General features: G+C 50.9%; 1 protein-coding gene across 1 annotated transcript; it reads left to right on the forward strand.

Annotated features, from left to right (window-relative positions):
* Positions 1 to 3257: 3257 nt before the first annotated feature.
* Positions 3258 to 10833, forward strand: CLAFUR5_07992 (Cell wall alpha-1,3-glucan synthase ags1; the record flags this gene model as incomplete). The annotated part of the gene is made up of 7 exons (XM_047907140.1): positions 3258 to 3593; positions 3688 to 3702; positions 3750 to 7194; positions 7254 to 7674; positions 7733 to 8005; positions 8062 to 8391; positions 8448 to 10833. 7 exons carry the CDS (start codon positions 3258 to 3260, stop codon positions 10831 to 10833), a joined length of 7206 nt encoding a protein of 2401 aa, XP_047759037.1.
* Between the last annotated feature and the right edge of the window lie 1334 nt (positions 10834 to 12167).

The following is a 12167-nucleotide window of genomic DNA, read 5'->3' on the forward strand; positions in this document are numbered from 1 at the left end:
TAGCTATATAACTACTATTATAGCGTATATTGTCTTTAAACGAGGCCAAACTGACCTTAGCTATCTAGGCTACGAAACGCGACGCGACAATTACGAATCGACTTACTATAAAGGTATACGACGCGTCTCGAACTATACTAGGGTATCGATTAAATAGACGACCTCCTCGGAGTGACTACGAGCCTAATTCGAAGAAGCTTATAGAGCTAGAAGAGAGGGTAATACTTAAGTATATACTCGAGCTAGATCTTAGAGGTTTCCCGCTATTAAAGGCTAGTATATAAGTAATAGCCGATTTATTACTATAAGAGAAGGGTCTTAAGCCTACTAGTCTTAATTAGACAGACAGGTTTATTAGGCGGTATCGTAAGCTAAAGGTTTATATAACACGTAGATACGATCGTTAGCGAGCCCTAATAGAAGATCTAGACGTTATCGAGAGGTAGTTCTTACTTATACGTAATATAAAGGAGAAGTATAGCATCCTTAACTAGGACACCTATAACTTCGACGAGATAGGGTTTATAATAGGTGTTATTATGTCTTAGAGCGTCGTTACGGGTTTAGAAAGGCGTAGTAGAAAGAGGAAGGTCGTTTAATAGGGTAATAGAGAGGGAGTAGAGAGATAGCGTATTAGATAGCTCTAATACGAAGCGAGATTAGTAAGCTACGTAAGTCTAATAAGGCCCTTATATAGCGGAAAGCACGAAAGCGCAAGTATATTCAGTCTAGAGGGTCTCTAACCTTCGATAAGGCGTCGCAATTAATACCTCTAGAGGATACTAGAAGGTAGGAAGTAAGTAGAGAGTCGCTAGATAGTATTTAGCTAGTACTAAGGCTACGACGCTATAAGCGATATAGCGAGTCGGGGTATAACGTACGTATCTATTAAGTAGACTCGCTAGATAGCGAAGAATCTAAAGAGGAATTGTCCTCCTAGTAACGATTCTATAGGATGTCGTCGTGTTAAGATACCGTCGCAATTAAAGTAGAAGTAGTATAGTTCTTAGTAAAAGTGGCCCGCTCGGTAGTATAGCCCGCTTAGTAGTAAAGCACGTTATAATAGTAGTTGTATAGCTATATCTATAGAAGTAGTATAGTTCTTAGTAAAAGTGGCCCGCTCGGTAGTATAGCCCGCTCGGTAGTAAAGTACGTTATAAATAACGTAATAATATAAGTATATAGTTTATACGGTTGATAAGACTGAAGATAGCAACACTATCTAAGATGGACATAGATAGCTGGAAGGGGCTAGCGTAGGTGCAGGGGTTGTAAGAACCGTGCCAGGGACTGTACTTGCTGCTTAATTGACCACGCGGCGTTGCTGCCGAAACCACGCGCTATCGCGAGCATCAAAGAACAGACTTCCGAGACGTTCACCCCTCTCATTCGTTCGCAGCACCAAGAAGACGAAGCTGCACCTCTCCTCCCAACCCTACGGCCGATCGCCGACGGGCATTTGCAAAGCATGACCCTGGCGTGGCACCTGCAGCCATGAGTCTGCTTTCGAGAAAAAGCAGCCCCTCGCGGCCGGTTCTAGGTTGCCATATCGACAAAGCGGCTGGATGTCTTGGCCCGGTGTGCCTCAGCGTCTGCCAGGGCGCCAAGGACGCCGCACCGTCTGCACTCGCATGCATCACGCAGTGCTGTGCTGTCTTTACTGCCGGCCCCCGGGATACTCGCGAGTCGTTTGCGAGCACACGGGACAGTCTACAGACTACAGTATCAGTAAGCTCAGGTACTCAGCCTACGTGGCCTCAGCTTCCACGCTATACCGCAAGCGGGCGCGAAGCTCACCTACGCTTTGGGAGCCTTGACCTGTTCCTATTGGGCGACGAAGCGAGCTTGGAGTAGGGGTTTTGATAGGCTGAGACTACAGTCTCAGACACTAGCCTGCCGCTTTGGGCTCAACCGAAAGTCTGTAGCCTGATCAGGATTCTGCAGAATAACGCATGGGCCACGCAAGCCATTCACGATACGCGCTAGCCCGGCTGCTGGGCCGTTAGCACATGTTGAGCCGCAAGCCTAAACACTCTAGGGCGCCACGATGCAACTCAACCCTTCACTTCACCCCTTCCAGAGAGCTTCTGAATGTTCCTCCGAGACCACCTACCTTGCGGTCCTTGCCCCAACATTGACACCTGCGGGTACGCAGGATCAGAAAATCACTTCAATACTGGGTCGGCGCAATCGTGCGTCGAGAATCTCCGATAGATGAGATCAGCGATGCTGGCCTGGTGGGTCTTGCATTCTCAGGCTTGTGTATTGGCCAAGAAATAAATTTCAAGCAAGACTTGAGGCGTGACTAAATTGCTTTGTGCTTTGCTGATAGACAGGTCGTTGTAATGAGCCGGCGAGACAGGAGCGCTTGAAGCTGCGCGGCAAGGGAATCATCAATCATAAGTTCTCCTATCCCAGATCGTGCTGTGCGTTGGCACGAACTCAGCATGCTGTACCTCTCAGCGTCAAATAACGGCTCAAGCGAGATAAGAGATCCACACATGGCTGATTGACGACCCACGGGCACTCTGGCCATGCTCAGAGAAGACGGTCGGCCTTCAGCCTTACTCAAAGTGGCATGCACAGAAGGACTCTGAACTGACTAGGACATATGCCATAACTCTTCGAGCATGTATCTTCTACTTCGAGCTTGTTCGAGACCTGGTCTGCCGCGTGCTGCCGTCAGCAGTGGTCTCTTCAGCATCTGGTATATCTTGTTTGTCACATTCCCGGTCCCGAAAGATCATCGGTATCATCTCTTAGCTAAGCATCAGGAGATCGCGATCCGTGCGAGTTGGCTGCCTGGAATGTTCTTGCATGTGCTCAAACGGTACTGGCAACGTGCGCGGGTACTTGCTGTGATCCACGTTGCTGGCCGTGGCGCTTCCCTAGCTAAAGGCACAGTCCACCGCAAGGTATCTGCAACCGGCTCGTGTCATCCTTATGCAGTCCCCTTTGGGCAAGGCAAATCTCTCACAGCTCGATGAGCGGCATGGCATCCTCAACGAGATACCGCGACGTGGGTGGCAACGACTGGCAAGCCATTTCGAGTCTCGGGTCAGACGCTGCGAGCTCAGCACATCGGCACCATTCTCTCGCGTGCATCCCCATCCTGCTATCACGCCTGGACTCAGCATGTCTTTCGCTTAAGGCAAGAGGCTCACAGCTTCGCAGCTCTTGTCAAGAGTGCTGTCATCCCTCGTAGCTCGTTTTCTGCTGTTGTATAGCGCGTCGAGTGCCATTTGGCACAGCACATCATGGGCGTTATGGGGATGATTGCTTCGTTTGCGCTTTGCATTGCCTTGGGTACAGCATACAGATTCGACCCAGCCTATACCGAGATCAATCTCAATCAGAACCAGACTGCGGCCCACTCACTGGACTTCTGGGGAGAGTGGACTGGACACAACTATACAGCTTCGCCAGATAACTGGCGGTTCCCATTCTACACCCTCTTCCTGGACAGATTCGTCAATGGCGACCCATACAACGATGACATCAATGGGACTGCTTTCGAGCGTGTCACGGATTCCAATCAGATGCGCCATGGTGGTGACCTCCAAGGACTCGTCGACACTCTGGACTATATCCAGGTAAGTAGCGAAGACTGCCCAACATCATCTCCTGAGATGCATCGAGTCCACATTATCGTGTACTTTTGGACTTCCGCTGACATTTTCTTTGTAGGGCATGGGCATCAAGGTCAGTAGTACGTTGGAACGCATATTGTCGTTGCTAACAAGCCACAGGGCCTGTACATTGCTGGCTCTCCCTTCATGAACCAGCCTTGGCAGTACGATTCATACTCGCCGGTCGATCTATCGCTTCTCGATCCTCACTTCGGCTCGATCGATATGTGGAGGGTTGCGATTGACGAGATCCATGCCCGAGGCATGTACGTGGTGCTTGATAACACCTTTGCTACGTTGGGAGATCTCATCGGCTTCCAAGGATATCTCAACGAGACCACGCCGTTTCTGCTCAAAGAGCATCAGGTTCTATGGAAATCTGGGCAACAGTACTGGGATTTCGACATTGGAAACGAGTACGATGAGAGCTGCACATACCCACGCTTCTGGAACGAGACTGGCTATCCCATAGATCAGGCGCTCAAGGATGAGATGAAGGGTTGCTTCACGTCAGATTTCGATCAGTACGGTGACACCGAAGCCTTTGGCGTCTACCCTGATTGGCGGCGTCAACTGTCCAAGTTCGCTAGCGTACAGGACCGCTTGAGGGAGTGGAAGCCCTCTGTCCGAGAAAAGCTAGAGAACTTCTATTGCATGGCCATTGCACAGCTTGATATCGATGGTTTTCGATACGACAAGGCGGTTCAAGCTACAGTCGATGCCATGGCGGACATGAGCGCGGCGACAAGAGTCTGTGCGAGGAGGTATGGCAAGGAGAACTTTTTCTTGCCAGGCGAAATTACTGGAGGCAACTCTTTCGGGTCCATCTATCTCGGTCGTGGTCGACAGCCAGATCAGCTGCCGGACAATATAACCCAAGCAGTGACGCTGAACCGCAACAACTCGGACAACTACTCAATTCGAGATAAGGACGGCGTGGCGCTCGATGGCGCGGCATTTCACTACACTACCTACAGGTCACTTACAAGATTCCTGGGCATGGACGGAAATCTTGAGGCAGGTTATGACACGCCAAAAAACTGGGTTGATCAATGGAACACGTTCCTGCTCACCAACGACATGGTCAACGCAAACACCGGTGTCTTCGACCCTCGCCATATGTTTGGTGTCACCAACCAAGACGTCTTTCGCTGGCCGGCAATTGACAGAGGCATAGAACGACAGCTTCTGGGTCACTTCATAACTGTTCTTCTCATGCCGGGGATCCCAAAACTGCTCTGGGGCGAGGAACAAGTTTTCCATACTCTTGACAGTACGAACGACAACTACATCTTCGGGCGACAGCCTATGTCGACGGCAACTGCCTGGCAGACTCACGGCTGCTACAGTCTCGACTCGACTCAGTATTATCACATGCCATGGGGCCCTGCGAGGCACAGTTGTAACGATGATAGCGTTAGCCAGGACCACAGAGATCCCGCGGCTCCAGTACGGAACATTCTTCGCCATATGTACCAACTGCGAGAAGCGTTCCCGGTGCTTCACGACGGATTCTTCTTGCAGCAGCTCTCTAACCAGACATGGGAGGTGCAATACGCTGGCTCAAGTGGGGTGGCCACGGAGACTGGCCTCTGGAGTGTGATGCGCAACAGTCTAGCAGACGTTCAGAACCTCACAAGCATCCATAACGGATATCCCAACCAGACTGAACCAGCGACCCCGGTTTGGCTGGTGTACACAAACCATAATTCAAGCCAGACTTACCAGTTTGACTGTCGAGACAATGCCACGGACCTCAACTCGACGTCCTTGATCGCGCCGTTTCCTCATGGAACCACAGTGAAGAATTTGCTGTACCCATTCGACGAGCACAGGCTGGTAAATAGCACCCAGTTTCTGGGCATCTCAGGTTCAACAACTTCCAATGGCTGCCTCAGCAAGCTCTCCATGAAGGCCTATGACTTCCGTGCCTACGTGCCAATTAGCCGCTGGGTCGGACCCAAGCCGATGATTACGAAGTTCTCGCCAGGACATGACGCTCGTCTCCTGACCGTCAACGCCGACTCCAACGGCACAGAGGATGTTCAAGTGGCTGTGGAGTTCTCTGTTGACATGGAATGCGATACCATCACAGACAGCATAAGCTTCAGCTCTACGACAGCAGCGGGACTGTACCCTTATGTCGATCGAGACACGGTCAGGTGTGATCGATTCAACAATCCTGCAGACTCATCGTCGTGGATTGGTGGAACACCATCGGGATTTTCCTGGTCGGCAACGCTCAGGAACGTATCGCATGGTGTTCATCGCATGTCGCTCGATCGACCTCACGCTAAGAAGCTGGGACCAGGACAGACACGCAATGTCACAACCGAAGCGCTCGACCACTTCTTGTTCCGCGTTGGTCAAACGGACAACCCTATGGTCTTCACAAGATCCGCGAACTACTCCACCACGCTCCTCAGCAGAGCCTCGCATGGTCAAATCACCTTGAATCATTCCGCTGCTGGAGCAGATCTCTTCAGATACTCCACCGACTTTGGGGCTTCATTCTCCGTCTGGGCGCCATATCAACACGGCTTACACCAGGTGTCAGCGTACCCGACTGGCAGTTCAGACAGGAAGACTTGGAACGGAGAGCATGTCCGTGTTGAGTACTTCAGCCGTCTCGCTGGTTCCAGCAGTCACGTCCAGCAAGGCGATCTCCACGCGAAAGCACGTCGTTTCCCTCACATGTATCTGAACGGGCCCTATAATGCTTACGGCTATGATGCCGGTCTCGACAATAAAATGAAGCTTACAGAAGACTACACGTGGGAATTCACCTGGAACAGAGAATGGTCCAACAACGGCACTATCGCGCAGATCAACGTCTGGGGTATGGGTCCAGACGGGAAACCTGACAGCACAAAGGTCCTAGGAGATATCGATGGCGACTCCGTACTCGATCAACTGCCGCCATCATCGCTTGCTAAGCTCGTGCTCAACGTCACTGCACCACCTCCGAAGCCATTTCTCGCCTGGAAATTCATCATCAATGATGGCAACTTGCGCTTCCGGGTGGAGCCCACTGGCTCCATGTGGTGGCAACTTGCCCTTTACGTGGTGCTATGGATCTCGCCTATCATCATGGCTGTAGTGTCCACGTGGGTCTTTGTGGGTAGCTTTTACAAGATCAAGTTCAACAAGTTTGGAGTGTCTGAGAAGCTGGGGCTTCTCGGTCTTCTTCCAAAGTCGTTGAGGAAGCTACTACGAGGGAACTCGGACGAAGCAAATTCGGGTCTTCTGGCGAGACTCAAGCACGGGTCTCGAATCTTCTCTCGGGGGTCACAGATCTGGTCGCGCCGAGGCGATGCTATTCAAGCCCAGTCGGACTCTCGTCGGACTGTGTTGATTGCGACTATGGAGTATGATATCGAAGACTGGCACATCAAGATCAAGATCGGTGGTTTGGGTGTCATGGCTCAATTGATGGGCAAGAACCTTGAGCACCAGGACTTGATTTGGGTTGTCCCTTGTGTTGGCGGAATTGAGTATCCTCAAGACGAGCTGGCCATGCCGATGACGGTCGCCGTCATGGGAAAGGTTTACGATGTCAACGTCCGTAAGTTGCTGTCACTCTGAGGTACAGTCTGAGACGACTTGGCTAACGATGATGTCTAGAATACCACAAGCTGCGTAATATCACCTACGTTCTGCTGGATGCACCCATATTCCGACAACAAACCAAGGCAGAGCCATATCCAGCACGCATGGACGACCTCGATTCGGCAATCTACTATTCCGCATGGAATCAATGCATCGCCCAAGCGCTTGTTCGCTTCCCTATCGATCTCTACCACATCAACGACTACCACGGGACAGTGGCACCGCTGTATATCCTGCCTCGCACAATACCGGTATGCCTGTCGCTTCACAACGCCGAGTTTCAGGGCCTTTGGCCAATGCGTAACCGTAAAGAGCGAGATGAGGTGTGCTCAGTCTTCAACTTGCCACCGGACATCGTTTCTGAGTACGTCCAGTACGGAGAGATCTTCAATTTGCTGCATGCTGGAGCGTCCTATCTGCGAATACAGCAAGAAGGGTGAGTGTCAAATGTCTTTTGCCCTGCATTGGTTCGTGGTTTGCTGACAAGTCTACAGTTTTGGCGCAGTCGGTGTATCGAAGAAGTACGGTGCCCGAGCGTACACTAGATATCCTATCTTCTGGGGCTTGAAAGAAGTACAGGCGCTGCAGAACCCAGATCCATCGGATACTGCAGTCTGGGACAAGAAGCTGCCTGCTGAGACAGACATCCGTATTGATGAGGATTTCGAGAAGACGCGTCTCGAGGAACGAACGCAAGCTCAGGAATGGGCTGGACTCGAGAAGAACCCCAACGCCGAGCTCTTCGTCTTCGTCGGCAGATGGTCAATGTGAGTCGTGCGAGGCAGCTGGATGATTTAGCAGACGACTAACACAATCGATACAGGCAAAAGGGCATTGACTTGATTGCGGACGCATTCCCAGCTATCCTGGAGTCGCACCCGAACTCTCAATTGATCACTGTCGGTCCTGTGATTGATCTATTTGGCAAGTTTGCCGCCTTGAAGTTCGAGAAGTTGATGGAACTGTATCCGAATCGAGTGTGCTCGAAGCCAGTCTTTACTGCGTTGCCGCCCTTCATCTTTTCAGGCGCAGAGTTTGCGCTAATTCCATCTCGTGACGAGCCATTCGGCCTAGTCGCAGTGGAATTCGGCAGGAAAGGCGCCTTGGGTGTTGGTGCCAGAGTCGGTGGACTGGGTCAAATGCCAGGATGGTGGTAGGCCATGACGGAAGGTATCGATTTCCGTGAGGTCTATGCTGATGACGTTACAGGTACACTGTCGAGAGCACTACCACGGCGCATTTACTTCATCAGTTCAAAGACGCTATACGCGGCGCGCTCAGCTCATCCACGAAGACCAGAGCCCTGATGAGAGCTCGATCGGCCAAGCAGCGCTTTCCGGTGCAGCAATGGGTGGAGGAGCTCGAAGTATTGCAGTCGACTGCCATCCGCACACACGATAAGGTCGCTGCCGAGAAGAACTCCTGGTCGAGCAGCATTATCACCCTAGTCCACCCTCACCCAAGCATACATCCTACTCTAGGGTCGGGCGCGAAGCAAACACCTCGTGGCTCCATGTATGGCCCTAGTCATTATTCTTGGGACGGCAGCCAGGTTCAGACTGTGGAGGAAAATGATGTTATCGTTGGCGACAGAGAACCACTTCCACCAATGGCCACTGAGATTGTTCGCGAACTCAGACACAAATCCCATCCCTTCCCAGGTCTGCGTGGGGATCATGAGGAAGAGGAGGAGGAGGGAGATGACCGATCCATTTGCTCGATACATACGCCGGCACGCTCATCTTCGCCAGTCCAGCCAGCATCGCCGATAACGACGAAGTCACCACACAATAGCACCAACCGGTCCAGCATGACCAACGTTCAGACAGCCAGATCCAGCATGGCTCACCCATACGCATCCACTGCGCGAACCAGTGTCATCCCACGTTCAGTGTCTGGCCTCTCCATGCAGAACATCGTCGGCGAGAAGACAGACTTCAACCTGCAAAACGTGGATCCCTTCTTCACAGACAACAATGGCCACTTCTATCGTGCCTTCAGCAAGAAGCTCGACACCCTCAACGCTGCCAACTCTGAATCAACAAACTGCATTGAAGAATTCCTAGCCAAGTCTGAGAAGGAATGGTTCACCGAGTTCCGAAACGCAAAGCTCGGTATGCTCAAACGTGACGGCACAACGACACGTCCAGTCAGCATCGCACCATCAGAACCTGCAACGGCAGACTCCTCGTCCGAGAAGTCGCACATTCAGGTCAATGAGTTCATGCTAAGAGACGAGTACAAGCCGCCGACCGGCTTGCGCAAGTGGATGCAAGTCCGCATTGGATCCTGGCCTCTCTATGCTTACTTCATGGCTCTGGGCCAAATCATCGCGGCCAATAGCTACCAGATCACACTCCTGACTGGAGAGGTCGGTCAGACGGCGACAAAGCTCTACATTGTCGCTTCGATTTATCTCGTGGCTTCGATGCTGTGGTGGCTATGCTTTAGACGCTTCGCATCCTATGTCTCGCTCTCACTGCCGTTCCTGTTCTATGGTACGGCGTTCTTCCTGGTTGGCATAGCCCACTTTGCCCCGACTGTGGATGGGAGAGGATGGGTCCAAAACGTCGGCACTGGATTCTATACCCTGGCCTCGGCCTCTGGAGCTCTCTTCTTCGCTCTCAACTTCGGAGATGAAGGCGGCGCCCCAGTCAAGTCCTGGGTCTTCCGCGCTTGCGTCATCCAAGGCTCGCAGCAAATCTACGTCGTTGCTCTCTGGTACTGGGGTTCCTTTCTAGCAAAGCATCGAGCACTCGGCTACGAAGCCAGCCAGGACTCCGTCGTTGGGACTTGGAAAGTCACAGCCATTACTCTCCCTATCGCAGCTTTCCTTTGGATCATCTGCCTGGTCATGTGGCTCGGCTTACCATCCTACTACCGCCAAGCTCCCGGGAAGATGCCCAGCTTCTACAGATCGATTGCGAGGAGAAAGGTTGTGCTCTGGTTCTTTGTCACGGCTCTGGTTCAGAACTTCTTCCTCTCCGCACCCTATGGTCGCAACTGGTCTTTCCTCTTCAGCAGTATTCACGTACCAGCTTGGCAAGTCTTGCTGCTTGTGGTGCTGTTCTTCGTCATTGTGTGGGCGATGTTCTGTGGGCTGTTCGCATACCTCTCGAGATCGCACTCGTGGATTCTACCCCTGTTTGCAATTGGACTTGGTGCTCCTCGTTGGGCACAGATCTGGTGGGGAACGAGTAATATCGGAAACTGGCTACCTTGGGCTCCTGGAAGCATTGAGACCGGTGCGATCTACATCTCGAGCGCTCTGCTGTCGAGATCTCTCTGGCTATGGCTAGGTGTCCTCGACGCCGTCCAGGGAGTTGGCTTAGGGATGATTATGCTGGGAACACTAACTCGCACTCACGTTGCCTTCGCGATCACCGCAACTCAGGTCCTTGGTTCGGTGGCCACAATGCTAGGCCGTGCTGTCGCGCCCAATAGACTTGGACCTGGACCTATCTCACCAGATATCAGTGGCGGCTTGAGTACCGGCCTTGGGCAGGCATGGTTTTGGGCAGGACTTTTGGCGAATTTGGCGCTTTGTATTGGGTTTTACAAGTTCTACCGCAAGGAACAGTTGCAGAAGCCGTAGTTGGCTGGTAGATGGATGTAATTTTGAAGAGACGGACTATAGACATGTTTGATTGGTAATAACTTTTTGATAGATAGCATTAGAGCGGTGAAATACTCCCATATCCCTTATTATGTCAAAAAGTACCCCTATGTCCTTCTTATGTTAAAAAGTTCTCCCGTAGCCCTTATATTGTTACAAAAATACTGCGATATCCTTCGTCTATATATAGTAGTCGTAGTATCGCGGGAAAAACGCTAGGGTATATAGAATATACGTTTTAGAGGGTTTATAAGAGGTAGAACTAAAGAAAATTATATAGTAATAAGTTATAAGTTACTATGAATCTAATAAGTTGTTCCTTAAATTCTTAAGATCTAAAATTTTCAGATTGTAAGCTTTATATATAAGTTAACTAAGTTATAGTAGTTATAATATAATATATATATATATATATAGAAGCGTATATCTTATTATATAAAGACTAACTATAACTAGATATAAGAAAAATTAAAAAAGTCTAAGAATCGCAAGTTTAGATTATACCTAGGTTATAGCAGTACTTTCTAACACAATAAGGGTTATAGGAGGACTTAAAGTAACACGGCGGTATTTTGCGACACAATAAGGGACATAGGAGTATTTCGCCGGCATTAGAGCGCTGATAGATAGCAATATACCCATGATTTCGTTTTCGGCCTGGGTGCATCTTGATATGATATTGCGAATCCTGGCGCAGATTGACCGAAGCAAGACACCGAGCAGGATCTGGACTGAGAGCATGGTTGGTGGGGGCCAAAATCTCTGGTGAGAGAGTAGCAGTCGCTTCGAGATCAGCTCCTTTCTAACCGAGATCTGTTCCAGTGCCATGGCCCTGCTGCCAACGTCTTGGCCAGCATAGCCATGCCTCCACTTCGCAGTCAGAGGAGATAACAAATTGCGGTATCGACACAGTGTGTGGCATAGCGACCCACTGTAACAACACCTTATCAGTCAATTCAGCAGTCACAGCCCGTCCACAGCAACGAAGCCGGAAACAATGCAACTGTAGTCGTACAGATAGCATGAAGCATTCCAGGGCATGGCAACTATTGGCAATAGCTATTCCTGGTCGTGCCAATGCTGGATTGGGAGGTTGCTGTGTTTCAATACTCAAGGCTGAACCGGTGTGATGGCAACCCTCGAGAGACGTCGAAGGGATTGTTTTCATTGGTGCAACAACCTGACCATGCACGACTCTGGGGCTGTGCCCATTGCAATGCCCTCGCGCTTTCGATGTACTAAGGCCGTCTCTTTCGCTCTTCCGGTCTTGACCCTATTCATGCTTCGCACCGCGAGTCGTGCTCAACAGCGCC

This window comes from Fulvia fulva, chromosome 3, assembly GCF_020509005.1.
Source record: "Fulvia fulva chromosome 3, complete sequence".
NCBI lineage: Eukaryota > Fungi > Ascomycota > Dothideomycetes > Mycosphaerellales > Mycosphaerellaceae > Fulvia > Fulvia fulva.